General features: G+C 33.4%; 2 protein-coding genes across 2 annotated transcripts; both read right to left on the bottom strand.

Annotated features, from left to right (window-relative positions):
• Positions 1–1,723: 1,723 nt before the first annotated feature.
• On the bottom strand, positions 1,724–4,108 carry LOC113768592 (protein NRT1/ PTR FAMILY 2.11-like). Its single transcript, XM_027313014.1, has 4 exons — positions 3,901–4,108; positions 3,604–3,821; positions 2,872–3,428; positions 1,724–2,771 (listed from the first exon to the last, which is right to left on the bottom strand). The coding sequence occupies exons 1-4, from the start codon at positions 4,007–4,009 to the stop codon at positions 1,865–1,867; spliced, it is 1,791 nt and encodes a 596-aa protein (XP_027168815.1). The 5' UTR covers positions 4,010–4,108; the 3' UTR covers positions 1,724–1,864.
• An 11,721-nt stretch (positions 4,109–15,829) lies between these two features.
• On the bottom strand, positions 15,830–20,609 carry LOC113768849 (ent-kaurenoic acid oxidase 1-like). Its single transcript, XM_027313356.1, has 9 exons — positions 20,406–20,609; positions 18,428–18,752; positions 18,138–18,287; positions 17,738–17,995; positions 17,543–17,620; positions 16,870–16,948; positions 16,649–16,755; positions 16,443–16,561; positions 15,830–16,083 (listed from the first exon to the last, which is right to left on the bottom strand). Exons 1-9 carry the CDS (start codon positions 20,519–20,521, stop codon positions 15,993–15,995), a joined length of 1,323 nt encoding a protein of 440 aa, XP_027169157.1. The 5' UTR covers positions 20,522–20,609; the 3' UTR covers positions 15,830–15,992.
• Positions 20,610–21,149: the final 540 nt, after the last annotated feature.

Here is a 21,149-nt window from a genome sequence, read left to right as displayed (position 1 = left end):
AAAAAATCCAAATGATCTTCAGAATGTCTTCTTCAAGTGCAAACCCTTGTGACACCAACAAAATGGCTTGGTAAAAAGTGTAATGTCATGTCAAAGTTGTAGTATTAGATAATGATCAATTCCACTTTGCACATTTTATAACTGTACCTATATTTCTATTTTGATCTTCAAACTTTAAAATGAGAGACTTTAATCCCTATTTCAGTAAAATTATTGACGGAAATGAGAGAGATTTTATCTTTAAGTCAGCCAAATTTTATACCTCGAAAACTAAAATAGAATCGAATTTATACTTTAGGAAGTAAAGTGAGATAGATTTTAGAAAAACTTGAAGCTGATTTTGAAATAGGGATTAGATCAGGAATGCATCAGGAATTAAGTTTCTTGTTTAATGTGTGTATACTTGTATAGTGCTAGTATAGTATAGTGTTATACTGGTGAGTCTGATTTCATTTGTAAAGCTTCTTTCTGATCATTAATGAAAAAATAATGCATATTGGTATTTGAAAAAAAGTGAGATATATGTTACATTTTAGAGATGAAAGTAGAACAGACATTATATTTTAGAAACCAAAATATCCCATTTTTGAAGTTTGAGAACTAAAGTCAAAAGTTGAAGAGTGCTGAGTGGGAAGGGGAAAAGAAACCACAAGCTGAAACGGGGCTGTAGAAAGAATGGATTTTGCTCACAAACTCTTAGCCTACCATGCCAGCAGGATAAAATCGTTTTGGTTCCAGGCCGATTTGTTGGGAAGGTTAGATATTTTTCGGGCCATCAGGATCTACCTTCAATAATCGTGTAACTGTGACACGGTCTGCATGAATCCGTGCACCTGACCAATCAAGACATGCACTACCCTGAAAAGTTTTTGTATGAAAAATCAGGACCGGTAGTAGAAGTAATAGTCGACCTGTGACAATTGGAGGTTAGTCCTTAGATTCATTCAATCTTTTTTTTTTTTTACAATTGTTTTTTTAAAATTTTCAGAAGAGGATCAGTAGTGATTCTAGTTCCTATATTCATTCATTGCCTATTTATGCTTCAAAATTTGTTGGTTAAGTCACTTTTTCGCATCAACATGGCTAATATTTAAGTGCAAAACCTACCAACAAATTTTTTTTGGTGACAAGTTATGATAAAGATCGATATGATAAAATAATATACGATCGATATGTTTTTTTTTTTTTTTTTTGCTTACACTACACTTGTTTGTTTTATATTGAAAGAGATGAAGATCGGTACAATTCTTCAAAAATATATACATAAAGTCATAAACAGTTATTTAATATTTGCCTCAATATTTTAAATAAAATTCATAGATGACTTGTATTGTTTGCATTAAAACTTCTAAAAAGTGTAAATTTAAGTTGGATAAAAAAAAAAGGGAAGTTGGATGGAACCCATCCCTAATATTTTCACCAGTTTTAAATCTACACCCAAAGACTTAAAATGTAAGATTGATGTCTACATGGACACATTAGACATGGTGTATCCATCTTTATAGGAGACAATTCAAGAAAACCACAGGAATCACTATTTACCAGAATTTCAGAGCCTGTTCCAGCTGAGAGTTGTGAATGGATTGCTACCTTAGAAGCAGAGGCAACATTTGAAAAACATTAAGCTACAGAAATTGACTACCCTTTTGATTCCCAACACCCCCCAACTACTCCCCTTTAAAAAAAAAAATGAGACTATTCTTACTACATTACCCATTCTGTCCCCTCTTAAACCCTTGTTTTTTCTTTTAAAATTATTATTATTGTTAAACTGTTGTGTTTGGGTGGGAACATGGGGAGGAGTAGGTAGCTGCTTCTTGGTCCTGCCTCTTGAGACCACATCAATCAGATTGCAGAAATTGGATTATACCATATGTGCTCTGGAGCTTAAATCTTCCATGGCAACATCACCGTTATTGCTCTTGCCTTGTGTTCCTCTGTACTTGTACCACTTAGCACAAATTAGAAAGTATCCTAAATTGAGAACTTCCAAAGCAGTAACCAGGTAATAGAAGTAATCCAATCTTCCCTTGTTGAGATCTTCAGCCAACCAGTCTATTCCGGATGCATTTCTTGTCCCTTTGTGGACTATTGATATCATGAAGCTGCTCAAATAACTACACATTGCAATTCCACAAAACAAGAATGACCCTCCAAAACTTCTCATGCTCTCGGGGAACTGCTTATAGAAAAATTCAACTTCAGCAATGACGGTAAATGCTTCTGAAAGCCCTGCTAGAGCCATTTGAGGGGCTAACCAAAAGGCACTCAAGGAAGAAATGTCGCCTTTTTGAGCTACGACTCCTATGGTTGGCTTAGTAAGAGCCACCGTTCTTCTCCAGTTTTCCACTAGAGCAGATACCACCATGGTAGCCACTGCAATTACCATGCCAACACCCATCTTTTGGAGGACAGTTATACCGGCTTCTTTCTTGGTGATTTTACGAAGATACGGGACAATGATCCTATCATATATTGGAATCCATGCTGTCAGGCTCAACATCTGAAAAATTGTGTAAGATGCTGCTGGGATTTTGAAGCGGGTATTTCCAAGGCGTCTATCAGCTTGGATGGCCTGGAAAACCCCATAAGTCTGCATCAAGTTCAGAACTATAGAGTATATAACTCCTGCAATCCATATGGGAACCACTCTGATTATGCATTTCACTTCTTCCACCTGCTGGATGCTGCAAAGCCTCCATGGATTGTGTGCTGAACCATCCGCGTTGATATGATCTTCAGGGGTTATGATTGCTGCTTTGTTCAGGAACCTGAATTAGTATTTCCACTCAATTAGTTTTAGTTTGAAACTATACTTCAAGTGTTACATATAAAAGATTGATCAGAATTTGAAAGTCTTAAAGTCGATACCCGAACTGATCTGTGTAAGGAAGCTTAGAGTTGATTGAATTTGGAGATATGAAATCAAAGAGAGAATCCGGTGGCTGATCTAGCAAAGCCAATTTCCTTTTTTTCCTTGCAGCGACAATTACTTGTACCACACTAGTCAAGGGACTACCCTGTGGCAGTACCATCACATATATTCTCGTACCCACGAAGAAGAAAGTGCAGGATAAGAACATCATGAATGCAGGGATTGCCAATCCGATAGCCCAACTGATATTGGATTGCACGTAGACAATGATTGTCAAGGATACCATCACGGCAAATGTAAAGGTGAAATAATACCAATTGAAGAAACTATTGGTTCCCCTTCTACCGGACTCTGTATTGGGATTAAACTGGTCTGCACCAAAGGCCAAATTACATGGTCTTATGCCACTAGCTCCAATCACTAGGAATCCGAATCCACTCAATAGGAAAGCTAGTTGCCCTGCTGTTGGTCCAACACATTTGCTGCTGTCTGTTCCACAAGGAGAGGGATGCAACTGAGGAATCGCTGCAGTTAGCGTCAATATGAGCATTCCCTGTGTTTCAAAAAGGGGAAACAAAACCAAGGATCAGATTCTAGTTCTCCAACAAATTATCTTCAATCAGGTTCTTATTTGCATTCAGGTATAAAATCAAAACATTTCTTAAAGAACCGAAAATTTTCTTTGCTAGCTAGTTGGGAAACACTAAGATCAATGGTAGAAATTTTACCAAGACAGAAGCCACTGAAGCAAAGCCTATAGTGTTGTATCGGCCGAAGTAAGTGTCCGAGAAGAAAGCTCCAATCAAGGTTCCAAAATTGCAGGTACCATTGAAGATGTTAATGAGATTAGTTGCACTAATAGTACTCATGTTAAAGACAGTCGTCAGATACACCAACAGATTGGATATAGTTCCGACTGTTCCCAGCTTCTCGAACGTTTCATTTCCTGCAGAGCTCACATGTTTAATACCGTAGCTGACAAAGTTAACAAAATTCTATGTACAAGTCACATATAAATTTGTTACCTATGATGAAAGGCATAGCTTTGATTCCTCTGTACTTGACTTCATCCTTCTTGACACCAGTATCATTCTCCTTCAGCTTAGTATCATCCATTGGTGATTTGATTCCCATTTTTTTTTTTTTTTGGAATCTGTCTTTTAAATGTACTAAAAATTCGGCGTTCTTTTGCTTTCCAAACTCTATAATGGTCAGAGCAATTATGAAGCTAGGAAGGGAGCTATAACTTCCTGGAGCTTCACAATCTCTTTGGAGGTAACCTTCTAACCGGAGAGTTATATAAATATATGTGGAATCACTATCACATTATGTGTCAGCAGACGTCCTAATTACGATGTGGACAAGCACATAAATTTTGAACGCCCAACATCTTGGGGTGTCCAATTTCGATGTTTCCAGCCTGATAATTGGTTGGGGACAAAAATCATCTCTCTTTCATTGTTAAATGAAAATGTACATGCATGCATATGTAGATATGGCTGTATGAGCTATACCTTATTTAATGGTCTCTTTAGGTGTTTGCCATAATTGTAGAAACATCTTCTTTTGACTTTTAGACTTACATTTAAGTGTTTGTAAAATCTTTACGATTAATAGTTCGAGCTTGAGTTGTATATCTTAAGAAGATGTGACTTTCTATCTTAAAAGAAGCATTAAAGAGATTAATCTATTCTATACTGACTACTAATTGGACCTGCTAATACATGCAATCTTAGTGTAGAAAAAATTTACCAAATCTTTAACCTAATTTATACTCCCTCCGTCCCATTCATTTGGTTATGTTTGGGGAATCCAACTTTTTAAGAATAGTGGTTTGATTATGATGTTTGTGCTTCTCTTTCCAATTTTACCCTCTCAAATTCAAATTTTAAATTTGAATGTATGATTAAAAAGAAGGGTTATATTAGAAAGAGAGTGTAAAAGTTGCTTTGACTTTTCTAACATGACAAAATGAATGGGACATCCCCAAATGGAAAGTATAACCAAATGAATGGGACACGGAGGGAGTAACTTTAATTCATTTTGTTCTTATTGAACAAGGATCTATATTCATCAAAGGTTAAACTAATTAATAATATCGGGTTGTTTGGATTAGCTGTTTTTGAGGGTGTTTTTGAAAAAAATTTATTGCAACAGTAGTAAAAATTTTTTGAAATATTTGATATATTGTATGGATGAGATGTTTTTGGAATTATGTGTATTATTGTAGCATTGTATTTGAAAAACTTATTTTTGAAAAAATGGCCAATCCAAACAGAGCTGAGATCTAAATTTTTTGAAAAACTTATTTAATTTTGAGGATTGTTTTCATCTAAATAATAAACCGTGATGAAGCATGATATGTTTTTTTAAAGCCGAAGATCAATAATGTGATTCTTCCAAAATATACGGGTATAGGTCCAAAATTTATTTGCCTACACATCTTAAACTAAAGGGACAATTTTAGAAACCTCTCCTGAGATTTCTAACTATTTCACTTGCTTTCCTCCAGATTCTAAAAATTACACTAACCTTCCTTAAGGTTTATTATCTTATAACATTTAGGTCCAACCAACAATTAAAAAGTGATACTAGGAGAGAGAAGATAATATGATTCCACCATTATCTCTCATCTACTAAATTATTTAATTAATCTAATTCCAATCTAAACATTAAAGAAAATACTAAAATTTGCTATTTATCATCAGAGATTCAATCACATATGGCATCAAAAATAGTATATCATTATATATATTTCACTTAATATAAGATTCATACTGTTTTTTTTAGTTACAAACTCATTGTCAAACATGATCAACAACAAATAATCAAAAAATATGTAATCAAAATATTACAAAGAGCGACCTTTAAAAACCTCAACAACTAATTTAAATATGTTGACAAGAATATTTATGATGTTAAAGTTTGTTCTCTATAATATTTTGGTTGTAAATTTTTTGATTATTTGTTATTGACCAAGTTTGACAATGGGTATGTAACTAAAAAGAGTAATTTGGATCTTATATTAAATAAAAAATATAAAATGATACGCTATTTTTAATACTATATGTGATTTGATCCCTAATGATACACATTAAATTTTAGTGTTTTTCTTTAATGTGTGGGTTGGTATTAAATTAATTAAAGTAGATGAGGGGTTTGATGGAATCATATTATCATCTCTCTCCTAATATCACTTTTTAATTATTGATTGGACCTAAATGTTACAAAATAACTAATCTTACAGGAGGTTTGTATAATTTTGAAAACCTGGAGGGAGACAAGTGAAATAGTCAGAAACCTCAAAGGAGGTTTCTGAAATTATCTCTAAACAAAATTCTTGAAGTTGGAGCCCTGTCCACCTCTGACGATTTCATGCAAAAATTAAATATGCGATAATTCAATTACAAAAAAAAAAAAAAATAACACTATAAATTAAGTCAAGGATTCCTCGAGTAACAACCTTTGGCCTATGTCAAGCAAACTATTTATTATGTGTTTGAATAAAAATAAAATGAGATTCTTATCAGGAAAACCTGCTGTTCCCATCACTGTCATAATGCCGGGGGTGGATCAGAATATCTTTTCTAAACGCAAGTATTTATTTCTCTACAATGATAAGTTTAATCATTGGAGCCGTTTCCTCACGAGTCAAAAGTTCGGTTTCGTATTCACATCCATTCCTCTGACTAGCTTGGCAATGTGTGTTCATTTTCTACTATAACACCAGCCGACATGTCATTTTACAAAGAAATAATGGAGCAGATGACGAGCCATTAATGGGATCAAACAGACGTGTGGTATTTTCAAACATCAAGTGGCATTTCTTACATATTTCACTGCATAGTAATGTGTCAATTTTACAAGTAATGACAAACAAAATAAAATTAGATCATCTCTGGTCTTAGAACGAGGTTCCAGCATTTCTGGCTGTTGCCAACTTGCCGTAACTACTTCTTTCTCGATTACTCTATGGGTAAAAGTACAAATAAAACTTTCGTAAATTACTTCAAACATAGGTAACACAAGTATATATTATATAATTCAGAATCTTCCTATTCCACCAAACCAAATTATTTTGTTCAAAACCAACAAGCAAACAATCATCTTCCTTTTTACAATGGTTGTAACTACACCGTAAGATAACATGTGCCTAGACATCTTATTTTTGCAGAATATCACAGAAAGGAAAATTTCTTGTTTAATCAGCTCGAAGCATGAACTTCTGTAATATGGATTTTTTTTTGTGGTTGTTGTTGGGGGGGGGGGGGGGAACCTAACAGTACAAATTAGTAGTTATAAGCTTTTTCTAGGTTTTATTAGGTTTCTAACAGAAGCAAATCAAATTTTCCTAGATTTTATTATGTTTTTTTTTTTGTAACCCGGAACATGTCCTAATCCGAGCCCTTAGGACCCGAGTCAGCACACCAAACCGGAGGGAAGCCGACAGCCCCATACAGTTTTTCTGGACGAGTCAGGATGTGTGACGCAGCGGGCACGAATCGAACCCTGGTCAGTGGGGAAACCAACAACATAAGGCCGACCCCTCAACCGCTGCGCCATATACCCCGGGGGCAACACCTTTTTTTTTTGTTCCGAAAAATGCATAATTACGAGAAAAGAGATGGTGGTAATTAGAAAAATACTCACTTCAGTCTTGGCTGAAACAAAGCTACCAGGAAACTATCTGATATAGTAATAAGAGTGAAACCCAATTCCTGCGTTGGTGCGCACTTAATACCGTGTAAATATCTGCCCACACAGATCAGCATTTCGTGAATCAGTAGGACTCATACATCGCAGCAAATTAGCAAGTGGTAGACGATAAGGACAGTATGGTCAAAAAGATAACAAAAGAATTCACGTTACGGTTAAATATTACTTTGCACCCTATGAACGTATTCCGATTCCCACTTTGGTCCCTATACTTCAGAGTGAGACAATTTAGTCCTTAACTTTATATAATATGTTTTAAAAATTAACATGGGACAAATTTCATATTTTAGAGATTAAAGTTTGATAGATTTTATTTAAGTGGGCTAGATTACTTTAGGAACTAATTTGTCCCACTTTTAAGTTTATGGACAGATGTAAGAATTCGGGTATAATGGAAGGATATAAAATCACATTAACCATAAACTTAAGGTTTTTTTTTCTGTTCCTTTTTAATTTTTTTTTTCTTTGGGAGAACTAGAGATGTACTTGATTCCTTATTGGAGGAGGGGTGAGTTGAGTGGTTCGGGAGAGATAGTGTAAATGAGAGGTTTCGAATTCAAACCCTTCTACTTACACGGACAAAAAATACTTTATGAATTTCCATATTCTATAGGAGGCGCTCGCTTCTTTTTGTAGGCTTAAGCCATAACAAATAGTTGGAACTAAACATGTCAACAGGTAGAATCTATGTTAGGTTTTTTGGATTCAAATTCATACTCATTAACTTTAGTTAGACTCAAACCCTTATGGGTCTGAAAAGCAAACTCAGATCTAGACCCTCATGAATTTGAGTATCCAATGGGTGTCCGTGGATATTTTTTTGAACATACAATAAAGAATTTAAGTGAAAATATTTTAAAAATATATAGAGTTAAAAAATACTATGAATATTATCCAATTTTTGTTTTCAAATAATAAAATTAACATTCAAGAAGTTGAATGCAATATAAAGGCAGGATTAAGTGGTGTTTTGTTAGGTTAAGAGCGTATCCTTTAATCTAATAGTCATAAAGTCTTACTTTGTTTGATCTAATGACCATAGAATATTAGATTAATTTACAAATTTAGTGATACGCACACAAACATGAGTTTGGATAGATTTTGATTTAGACTTGAATTTGGGTATGGATAGTAGAAATTCAGATCGATTACTCTCTTATAGGGTCCGGATCTGATTAAGAAAATTGCAAACAGTTACAGATATTACTTAAATTTGATTTTTTCTTCTTTATTCACGTGCATAGACTTGGACTATGTTGAGCAGTCAAAGAAGAATATGAGGATAAGTTTCTATTAACTTTTTGTCCTTGACTTTTTCGATACCCAGTTTTGAGTGTAAAGAATATTCTGAACTTATCCTTATCCACTCATGAATTCATACTAGTAGCAGATTGCACCCAATTATTTCAAAAACATTCTTACTACTTACGTTTATGCTAATGCCAAATGATAACCTTTAAGCTAATAGAATTAACCAATGCGACTTTGTTCCATCCATCACGAGAAACTATAGTGTGATTATATAGTTCTTTCTTGGAATTCTTTCTTAGTATGCTCTGGTAACACCACATGATGAGAAGTCATAATAATTTTAAGAAAAAGAGAATAACATTTAATATAATTACGTAGTACTGCATAACTGCAGCAGATGCTGGAGTGCTACTGCGTGTAACATTTGAATATTCAGATTTAGAATGCCGGTGATCAGGGCCCTTGTTAAGTCACATTGTCTCCCAATTATTTGTATGCAACCAATTGTCTAGCTAGTCTGTGTACAATCAATGATTTTAAATTTCTTCTACAAGATAACAAAATTTATATGACTGAGAATATACAATTCTTATTCTATTTCATGTAATTTTTAAATACACTTATTCAAGCCAGTAGTAACACATCCTCTCTTTTTTTGTTTTATATTTTTGTTAAAAAATGTGCAAGAAGAAGAAGGAGGAGGAGGAGGAGGATTTCATATCACAAATGTTGACATATTTTAAATCAAACATATTTAGAATCTTAATAATTTTAAAAATTGATTTATTATTTGGTAACTATATTAGATTTGGTATCATAGTTGATTTAGAAAAAAGAGTTGAGTCATGTTTTGATATTATAATTAAAATAGGATTTGTGGTTATATTTCTCTATTTAAAGACTTGGAGTTTTAAATTTGTAGTTGAGGAAAATTAGTGAATTGAAGCAAAATATTTTGTTTCCTCCCATGCGTTTCTTATTTGTAAGATTTTAGTGTTACTTCCACTGCGTGATCTTTTATACTAACAAGTGGTATCAAAACCTTAAGTTCAAGAGTTTGATCTTGAAGTATCTATGGTGCATGAAGGGTGTGCAGAATTTTTGACAGAGAAACCTGTGCCAAGGGTACAGAGATTGTGATAAAGTACTCGTATATTGAAAAATTGGACAACGAGAGTTGGTCTTGGAGTAGTCATTCATTGATTGGAATTAGAAAAAAATGACCCTAATTGAATAGACGTCTAAAAAAAGTCCAGAGGGACTCTATTAAGATTGTTAAAATTGTATAGTGATCAAAGGAAAAAGGTCCTATCAGATCTTCGATTATTACAGTGTTGTTTGATCAAATTTGAAGCCCAGGAAACCAAGAAATTCAAGCAGAGAAGAAAAATTTTGTGAATGTACGTAAATTGCTTTGAATTGCCATGGAGAGAGAATTTGTTAATGGTGGAAATTATTACCATAAAGAAGATTATGAATAGTATGATTTATTAGTTGAAAGTTATGCTGATTGTTAATCAAGGAAATATGGTGGCTCTAATTGCGAATAGGTCAATATGGATGACTTTTTTGATCGAGGAGAATTAGCAGCAAAATTGTATGCAGATAGTCCACTTCCACATACAAATATGCAGATAGGTATCAGCTACAAATTGGAGTTCCACTTGAGTTATACTGCTACAGTGGTTGCAAAAGCGATTGAAACTCGTAATGGCATTGGAGATGACAAAATTAAGAATTGGTTTAAAGGAAGCATTTTTGAAATATTTTAACTAAGCATGTTTAGGATCTTAATAGTTTTAGAAATTGATTTGTTATTTGATAACTATATTAAATTTGTTGTCACAGTTGGTTTAGGAAATAGAGTTGAGTCATATTTTGATATTATAATTAGAATAAGATTTGTGATTATATTTCTCTATTTAAGGACTTGAAGTCCTAAGTTTGTAGTTAAGGAAAATTAGTAAATTGAAACAGAATATTTTGTTTTCTCCTATGCCTTTCTTATTTGTAAGATTTTTAATGTTATTTCCGCTACGTGACTTTTGTACTAACAACAAAGAAAAAGAAAAAGAATATTCTTACAGTGTTCTCACGGCACGGCATGATATCACAAAAAAAAAAAAAAAAAAGACAAAGCCATGAGAATTGTGAAATCCTAGTGTAGACTAGGGCTCTTAAAAATTGGGAAGTGTCTAAAGCTCGGAATTTCGATCAAGGTATTTTTATTCGTTGATCCTGTATAGATAAGGAGTAGAGAGTGTTATGTATAACCTTTTTTTGTGCTTTTTCCCTGGCTAGAAAATGGATTTTGGTTTCTTACCAAGGTGTACAAATTTCTTGAATATCAACAAAAAAGTTATGTTTACGTATAAAAAAAAAAAGGAGAGAAAGTCTATGGCTATTTGTGTTATGAAAAGGACTTATATATATATATATACTTGACAGACCTTTTCAGAGAGATTTGGCTGGGCCATTTTGCGATTTTATGATGTGAACACTAATATTAAATAATTAAATGCGGAGAATATAACATGATCATCATTGAATAAGTTCACAAAATTTTCCATTTCCTGTAGAATAATATTGGGAAAATGGCCAATTTAATCCTCAAACTTTTTTACTTAAATCAATTTCATCCTTCATTTTTAATTTAGATGCTTTTAGTCCTTCAACTTAAATTTAGTAGCCAATTTCATTCTTTTGTGGCGGTACTACTTTTTGACACAAAAATCATCACCTAATTAAGGGTAATATAGGAACTACAAGTTAAAGGTCAAAACAAAAAATCAGAAAATTGCTAAGGAGTAAAGCAGAAAACATTTCATCTTCTTCAATAAGCAGCTGCATCTCTGATTCTTCTTCTTCGGTTAGCTCCTGCCAAACTTCCAAAAACCATATGTCTTTTTTTTTTCTTTGAAAAAAAACCTTCATCAACATTGTTTTTGTACATCATCATGTGTCTTGTAATTTTAGTTTACAATTAAGACTTATCAACATATAAATTTTTTTTGATAAACTCAAGAAAAGTATTCAAAGTAGCAAATGGATTAGCTGTTTTCTAAGCATTCCCTTGTCGATAGCTACCTCATCATCGTTGCATCAAAGCTTTGAAAATAACTTCCTTAAATCATGCCTTTAAATTGCATTTTCACTTTGAACTTTAGGCTTACAATTCAGACTTTTTCTTCGACCTCTTTACATCCTTATCCATCCCCTCCTGCTGCATAGCCCCTATCGACAATTTAACTCTGATGCCAGTAGTAGATTTTGCTGGGGAAATGAGACTTGACGGGTGAGTTTGTATTGGGGTTCCAAAAAATAAAATGAATTAGCAGTTTTGAGTCAGGTTTTGGGGATTTGGGTTTGGAATTCCACTGGTAGGCTAGCTTTTGCAGTTTTGTGGGGCTTCAGCATCAGCCATAGGTGGAGAAGAAGAACAATTTGGTTTATTGCACCTTGTGTTTTACTCCCCAAATTAATGGAGAATTGGTTTTCTCCCCAATGTAACAAAAAATATTTTGCATTCATTGTTTTAAAAATGATCCCTATTTCGTAATTCCTATATTGCCCTTAATTGATGGTGACTTTTGTGCCGAAAAGAGTTCTACTGGCGGCAACACTGCAAAAGGATGAAATTGGTAACTAATTTTAGTTAAAGGACTAAAATTACCTAAATAAAAGAGGAAGGATCAAATCACCTTAAGTTAAAAAGTTGAAGGACTAAATTGGCCATTTTCCCAATAATATTTAGCATAATTTCTAGGACTGCATTACTTCAGTAAGTGCTTCTTTGACATTTGAATATTCAGAGATTGCATGCCCACGATCACCATTCTCGGATCATGTCCCCTGTAGTCCATATTTTCTCCATACGCTGTTGGTGATGTTTACAGATCAAAACAATTATCATACGTAAGTAATCTGTTTACAGTCAAATATTTCTGGTTTATTCAACAAGATGACAAAATTTATATGACTTGGGAGTATACAATCCTTGTTCTTTTCCGTGGAACATCATGCGTAGACTTTTTTATCCGGTACCATAAAATTTTTTTTCTTTTGATTAGGAATGTAAACGAGTCTAATCAAATTGAACACCTTAATGTTAAAAATTGTTTGATTATTTTAACGAATTTAAAATTTTTCAAATTAGCTTGTTTAGTTGCCGAACTGAATTTGAATGAGATTTTTATCAAATTTGAGCATCATCAAGCATAAAATACTATTCAAATTTGGATTGATTAGTTGGCAAACCAAATTCGAACAAGCCTTTACTAAATCGAACTCCCTTCAAATATAAACTAGTTTAATTTAGAAGTGACATTTTCAATTCATATCCATTTAACCATACATATCCACCTCACTTAAATGTTTTGGATTATTAAACAAATTTGGATGGATATTAACCAGTGGTGGAGCCACATGGAAGTAAGTGGGGTCAATTGACCCACTTAACTTTGAAAAAGTTAGCTTTTAGGCTTAGGAAATTTAGAAAATTTTAAAGTTGCGTCTCATTTGACCCCACTAAATTTTAACAAATTTTCTTTTCTATATATATTGACCCTAAATAATTGAAAATTCATAAATTTTGCCATCACAAGAATTTTGAATTTTTTTCAAGTTATTTATGAAAGTTATTTCAAAAATAAATTCTTCTAAAGTTTTTAAAAACAAGGGATGACCTTTCTTGATTGGAGTGGAAAAACTAATTCTTTCAAACTTCAAAGTTTCCAAAAACAAGAATTTTTGAAATGGATGCTAAACTTTTATTTATAATACAATTCATTCATAATAAGCTATAGATAAATTTCTTAAAAGAAACTCGTAAAAATCAAGTTGATGGTAGTTCGTAGATTATTTAAAAGTTTCAATTACTTACATTGAAAAATTTGTTTTAACAAAATTGATAATGCATTGATTTTGCAACATTTTTAGAAGATGAGTACTTGTAAGATACAATTATGAACGTTTTGAAGATCTATTATTTTTAGTGCATGTTTAACTTACCATTAAAACGGAGATGTAAATCAAATTATGCAGGACAATTTTCTACAATATATTAATGAAACTTGCTTTATATATAGATATATATATATATAATTTTGATATTTGCTTTGTAAAAGTTTTAATGTACTGCCAAAAAAAAAGGGTTTACTGTACTAAAATTTGACCCTACTTACTGTGGGGTCTTGGCTTCACCTCTGATATTAACGGACATTCAAGTAAAACCAATTGGCTCATCAGTTTTGAGGGGATAATCCATCTAAATCCATTTAAAAAGGTTATGAGAAAACCCACCATTTTTCAGTAGTACTAAATGTTTATTATGATGCTGAGTGAATCTCCCATCTCGCAGTAAGCAATTAAGAAAAAAAAAAAAAAACTTGACAAATAAAAGAAAAACTTTGACATAAAAACCCAGAACTCAGAAGACTGCCCTCGTCTCCATTTTCAAGCTTTGAAGTCGAATTAAAACGTTTTAAACGAAACAAAGACAGGATGAGTAATTTTTAAAAAAAAAAATAAAGAAAAGAAAAGAAAAGTGCTTTACATAAACTTGATTGCTGCAATAGCACCGTCGTGTGCAGAAAGATGCCCGTTGGCAATGGCCAACGAAGTTGTGCAGAATAACAGTGACGGTAATGAGAGGCCAATGTGGCCTCAGCAGCAGCAGCAGCCAATGTGGCGGAGGAGCTGAAACTTTTCCAAGACATCGTTCACACTCCTCCCGCTCACGCGGACAAAGATTTCTTCTCAATCAGCCTTTTACAACTTTTTACATGCTTTATCTATTTTCTTTTTCCATTTTTTCTGTTTTTATTCTTCTTAGTTATCAAAACTCATTCTATTAAATTAGTAGTGTCAATGTTAGTTAAAGGAATTAGATGTGTGTTAGTTAAATGGATAATTAGACATTCATCGTCCATTTGGATCCAATTCACATATAACCATTTATTATATGGATTTGAGCGGATTGGACCATTTAATCTATGGTCCATTTATATAAAATCAATTATGATCTATATATTCATTTTGTCACCTCTAGTTTGGTTCATCTTTTAACTCTATTTTGATAAAAAAAAAAACGTGAAAAGAAAAAAAGGAGATATCATAGCTCATACTTGGGATAAGTCGTCTTTGCCATGACATGTTAACCATGCATCCATTTTTTTTTCCCCATGCTTAATTAATGATGGCATAATATTATTGATTGGCAGTTGGTTTTCTTCGACTATAGTTATTAGAGTTGGAACACGGATAATGACTTAAGTTTATACTTTTCAAGGATAATGAGTGTTTGATTAGGCTCTCATATTTTGGAGGCGACAATGTAGAGATATTTGTTACGCCGGACTTGATTTACAAACAGTGGTTTGAATAACTCTAAACAAAGCAAGATACTCGTGTCTAAACCTTCTATACTTGTATTTTTCTTATTCAATTAATTTTTATTCTTCATATTTATTTTTTTGTGCTGCTAGAGCAACAATTTTAATTAGGAAATAGTTTAGAGATTTAGTGTTGCTATGTTTTAAATCTACTGCAACATTGTATCGACTGTATTATGCCTTTTTTAGTGATAGGCAATTCAAACCAGAAAGCTATGCCAGTTGGAATCGATCATAAACTAATGTAAACCCATGTATGCAGCAGTATAACTTAAGTATGAAGGAATGAATGGCTACATTATTTGACTCAATCATGCACCAGTTATCTATGATGGAGGAAATGATAAGGCACATTGAAGACGCTAAAAGGGATATTACATTAGCTAAAATGCCTTAAGCATAGCAGTAGTAGATCCACATATCCATTAAAAGCAACTTGGCGCACATATGTCCTCAAACTCTTGTTGTCTAAACACTTGTACCAATAATTTTCTAACTAAACATTTACTTTGGACAATCAACTTAACAAACTTATTACATAGATATACCATAAATTAGATGAATAAGTTTCAAACTTGTTACCAGTAGTTATTACACTATGATTTTGCTAGATCAACAGAAAATGTACCGAAAAAGAAAAAAGAAAGAAGAAGAAAAGGGCCTGCAAACGTGATGACTTCTTAAAAGAGACTTATTAAGGCTGAAAACTCCAAACAAGATCATGAAGCACAAAATAGAACAACGGGCTTCTTTTGCTATTAGGTTCTGCTTATGTTAATCTCAACCCCATCAATTGGTCTTGGATGTGGGAGATAACTCATTTCTGCATCTTCATTGACTAGTTCCCACCTGAAAATTTGTTCATAAGTATATGAGTATGATATAAGCAAACAAAGTTACACTATTGTGAGACTTTATTTTCTTAATAAATAATAATTCCTGGATTTTGAATTTACGCTTTTCTCTTTCTCCTTTGGAAAGAAAGAAAAAGTTGGTGTTCTCAAAAAAAAAAAAGATTAATCTTTCATACACCTTCAGTGTATATACTGACGGATTTGGATGCATATTGGTTTATTTCAATTTCAATATGAATACCAAATTTTGTATATAGAGCATGTATCTAAATTTGTTAATAGATACACAAGTAGTGAATAAAAGATTTGACTCCAAAAAAAAAAAAAGGGTATAGTGACACTTAGAAATTTCACCTGTATCCTACAACCAGATGGTGGATAAAAATAGCAACCTGCATTCGAGCAAGCATATTTCCTGGACAAATCTTTGAACCCCCACCGAAGACCAAGAATGTCCCAGGCTTTGGTTGTTCCTGATTAAGGAAATATCTAACAGTTGATCAATGTTTAACCCAAAATTCGTCTTCTCAATACAAGTGCAAATAAATATTTGTGCTTACGTTCCATCTATCTGGATTGAAACACAATGGATCTTCAAAATTTTTTGGATCTGTATGAATGTATCGTAGCCAGCAGATTACTTTCCATCCTTTAGGTATTTTGTATCCTATAAGAAAGAGTTTCAACAGTTTTTAAGCAGAGGAAGACGAGCTACATCCCTCCTACATGCGCATCCTAAGTACTTCTATTCTATATACTAAAAGAAATGGAGTGCTTTTACCTCTGTACTCAACATCCCTCTTAGCTGTCCTGAAAACAAATGCTGATACATTGGCTAGTCTTATTGTTTCTTCCACAACCTGCTTGTAAATATGAGTAAATTAAGACAATGAAGCAATAATACACAAGAAAATGCATAGGAATACGTACAGTAACTATCTGCCTATGAATGCTTAGCCACATAATTCTTTATGTGGTATCAAACAAAAATAAAGTACCATGTCAAGCAACTGATGGTATATATAAATTTTGACTATATGATAAAGGGATAAGTTGGATCTATAAAATACGTTCCTATAAAACAAGATGCATCATCGCCACCATCTGCATCCTCCACAAATGATGAGATTTTCAAGAAGGCACACGACTACTATATTACTGTAAATGTTTTTTTCTTTCTTTTTTCTATTTGGTGTTCTTAAGGAACTAGCTAAGCACAAAAAAAAAAAAAAAGAAGTTTGGGGGCCAGTATTAAACCTTTAAAATTACTAATCATTCCCTTAATTGCAACACTTTTCAACAAAATTTACTCTTCTACATTTTAAAAAAAAATGTAGACCTACTTCTTAGTCTGTTACCTTAGAGGACACCAAATAGACGAACCTTTAACAAATTAATAATAGTATTAGCATTTCCTAACTAATCTCTGTCATATAATCTTGGTGCACATATACCTTGTTTGTGTACTGCAATTTCAGAATGCCATCACGTGTAATGAAATCACCATTTGTACCAACATTTATGTGCTCCTCCTACAGTTGATTCGATTTAGAGTCATGAAAAAGGAAACATATATAAATGTAATCAAGAACAAGTAAAGAAGTTTATCTTTGGTTGTCATCTAGCTAGAGTTTGGAAGTTACTTATACCCGTAGCTTTTTGAGTACATTAGGGTACTTGGCGAGATAATACAAAATCCACATAATTGAAAGTGAAGTGGATTCGTAGCCAGCAATTATTAGGCCCACAATGTTATCAAGCACCTCTTCATCTTGTAATTGGTGACCATCGTCATCTTTTAGGTTCAAGAGTTGGTCCAACAAATCAAACTCAGCTCTTGCAGCATTGCCTTCAAACTTTCTCTTATTTATCTCCTTGGTCAAAATTGTCATGACTTTCTTCCGACACTGTGGAATGGAAAATTTGTGATTAGTCATTGGAATTCAAGTCTAGCTCATACAAGAATTGGAACTCTAGAAATTAAAAACTTCCCATAAAGGGAATTTACTCATTTTTGTACTATTTTAGCTTAAGAGTGAATTTGCTAGCCTGGAGGGCGTGATGATAAGCAGTCCCTGGAATTTTAATTGGTTGACTTCTAACTCCTTTGATCATACCCACAAATAGTTGATCAAGTGTATCCAAATGGGGTCCTGGCTCGAACCCGCAAAAGTACTTCCCAATATTTTCAAAAGTAACCTTCAAGGACAATGAAAAAATAATGAAAAATAAGGAAAATGATGGCCTAGAGAGATTTCATGAAAGTTGAAATTAGTATGATAACTTGTATCAAGAAAATTTTATATAGATCTAGATTTTTTATACGTATATTAGTCTACCTTCTTAGCTTCTTGCAATGCTACAATTCTCCCTTTCTCTGACCATAGTCGAAGGGCTGCAACTATTCTTGGTTGGACCATAATGGCTATCTTGCGGAGAGCATCAGGTTGATTAATGATCTTCACAACTAAGCCTCTAATCCTTGCATGTGATGATCCTTGAAGGAAAAGGAGGGAATTGTTGCCTATAATTTGAGTGGCAGGCCATCCCATGCCAAAGTTTGCATCCGATTGAAGGATGAATTTGTTAGCTGATGGAGAGGATGCAATTATAGAGGGTGAACCAAAGAGATGGCTCTTGTATAATCCTTCTCCATCACCATATCTGATTTAAATGATTAATTCGGAAGCACCATGTTAGTTCTAATTAGTTTTATTCTACAGCTGATGAAGTCAATTTGTAGCTTTTTTCTTTTTTTTTTTTTGGGAAAGCTTATTGTTTAACAATTTGTAACCAACAAGTCAAAATACTGTGCTAGGTAGAAGAAATGTCAATTCACCTCCCACTTAATCGACAACTTGCGGATTTGACATGAGCACACGGTGACAACATCAATTTCTCAAAATAGGTTAGGCAACATCAATTTTGACAAAATGAATATAGTTTGTTTAATCAATTCTCTTGGCACCAATAACTCAAATATATTTTTGGGGCATAAAGTAATTATGATCTTCATCTATTCAAACGCTAAAACTTATTCAATTCATTATTTCGGAACATGTTAGAGCATAATAATTAAATCCGGCCTAGTCCTCAGCCTGGTAAGTAGATCGGTTCAAGGGTTTAATCACGAGTTAATTGGTTGAACTAGTGGGTCATAATATAATGAAATAATATAATTGTTAAGAAAATATAATTATTGAACTGGTGATTAAATCCATTAAGCTTCGGTGTTCACCAATTGAAGCGACGGGTTAATGACTTCTCAATAGAAATCTTTATTATCTTCTCCAACTATCAATCCAACCTAGTTAAATAGCCAGTTCACCGGATTAGCTGCTTGAACTGCTTAGACAGATCGGGTTCGATAACTTTGTTTTAGAGTGGCATGACATCACCTTTACCTGCCTATTTGTAGGCAAAATTACAGCAGTAGCTCCCATCAAATTTATAAGTTATCCTGTCCTAGTCCTTCACATTTATTGTTGATTTGATTAGAAATTTATGATTGTAGAGAGTTTTCAAGCATGCTAAATGACATGTTGAGTGAAAATCTTTACCACAAAACACCATCAGCTAATGAAGTTGAGGGCAGTATGAATTTTTATGCGATTTGATTAGACTGCAATGTTGCAATTTCTGGTAAACTTTTAGCTCCAATTCCCAGTCTCCATTACTTTTTCGAGTGAAAATGTTTACCATAAAGCACCATCAGCTGATAAAGTTGAAGAATTCGGGATTTTTATGTGATTTAATTAGACTGCATATAAACTCTTCTTTTATACTGTATTAAGGGAAGAAACGTGTCATGACCTGAAAACTTAAGAAAAATGCTATTGTTTATGAAATGTTTTAGGAGAAATATGTTTTCTTGCAGAAAATAATCCATCCATCAATACATGTCTACAACATTCACCTTTCTGGGTTTGAAAATATTGAGGATAATTTTAAACCATGCTCTTCAATTAAAATGAATATCATAGATCCATCATAATATTAGTTGTTAGCTATTATTGTAGCATTCGTTTCATATTCCAAATTTCATTTACACTACAAGAATTTGATAGTGAGATTGATCCTTTTTTAAGTTCAATTCATCAAAAGACACATAACTAACATGTGGAGCACCTGCACTTGAGCAAGTAAACTTGTGATTGTCTACAAGATGTTGCAGAAATTGCTACAGCCAAATGCCATGAACTTGGGCCAATGGCTGCCGTGTATGTAGCAATAAGTTGGACAATTGTGCAACTTATGTTACTAGTAATAAAATGGAACAAGAAAGGAATAAAACTCAAGCACAGAGAAAAACCTTACTTGTCTCTTTTATTGTTAATGAAGTCATCAGGCCGAAGAATAACCTTAAAATACCAAAGAAAATGAAGCATTTCTCCGAAAAATGGAATCCCCATGTGGCCAGGAGGAAGCTTCATCGTGGTTCTGCCTCTCAAACGCTGGAAAGTAACCGGTAGAGCAAATCGAAAATAATTCCACCACCACAACCCCCACCCTAGTAGTGTTATGATTCCCACCACATTTGCTATCCACATCCCTAAGGCTATTTCCATCTTTGTGAGTTGAGGCTCTAATAGTTCATGTGATGTGGTTCTCCCAGGTGGCATATGACCAGGTTTAAATACACTTACTTGCGATGCAATCATTTGTATTTTATACCCAACATATTATTCTTTCAAGTAATAGTACAAGAGGACAAATCTAAACTGTACTTATTCAACTGGGAAAAAATCTATACCGCACTTATTTGGGGCTATGGCAATTTGTGTGGTTGCCGCAGCAACCATGTATGGCGTTGTCATTTTCACCAAAGGAAGTGGTGAGAGTCAAAGTTGGTGAGCTCTCCAAGAGTGCCACTACCGTGGTTAAAAAATTGACAGTCACTCCTCCTGTTGTCCACATTAATAAAATTGTTGTGAATGTGGGCCATTCTTGGTATAAGTATGGCTAGGTAGTCTCAGTATGATTAGAATTAGAAGCATAATTAGATCGATTCTGTTGGAGGCCGAAAATTATTTTCATCATCTATAATTTCATTGAATATTT

This window comes from Coffea eugenioides, chromosome 4 (assembly GCF_003713205.1).
Source record: "Coffea eugenioides isolate CCC68of chromosome 4, Ceug_1.0, whole genome shotgun sequence".
Classification (NCBI taxonomy): domain Eukaryota; kingdom Viridiplantae; phylum Streptophyta; class Magnoliopsida; order Gentianales; family Rubiaceae; genus Coffea; species Coffea eugenioides.
The sequence above is the reverse complement of the archived record's forward strand: the minus strand, read 5'-3'. Positions and strand labels throughout refer to the sequence as shown.

Bases quoted from the DNA above. Each gene is read 5' to 3' on its own strand.
- LOC113768849 (XM_027313356.1), bottom strand. From the start codon at position 20,521: ATGAAGCTTCCTCCTGGCCACATGGGGATTCCATTTTTCGGAGAAATG. The intron at 18,753-20,405 runs GTAAGGTTTTTC...CATTTAAATCAG, and splicing joins ATTAACAATAAAAGAGACAA to ATATGGTGATGGAGAAGGAT. The intron at 18,288-18,427 runs GTAGACTAATAT...TTGTCCTTGAAG, and splicing joins CATTGCAAGAAGCTAAGAAG to GTTACTTTTGAAAATATTGG.
- LOC113768592 (XM_027313014.1), bottom strand. From the start codon at position 4,009: ATGGGAATCAAATCACCAATGGATGATACTAAGCTGAAGGAGAATGAT. The intron at 3,822-3,900 runs GTAACAAATTTA...TGAGCTCTGCAG, and splicing joins AGCTATGCCTTTCATCATAG to GAAATGAAACGTTCGAGAAG. The intron at 2,772-2,871 runs GTATCGACTTTA...ATACTAATTCAG, and splicing joins CCTTACACAGATCAGTTCGG to GTTCCTGAACAAAGCAGCAA.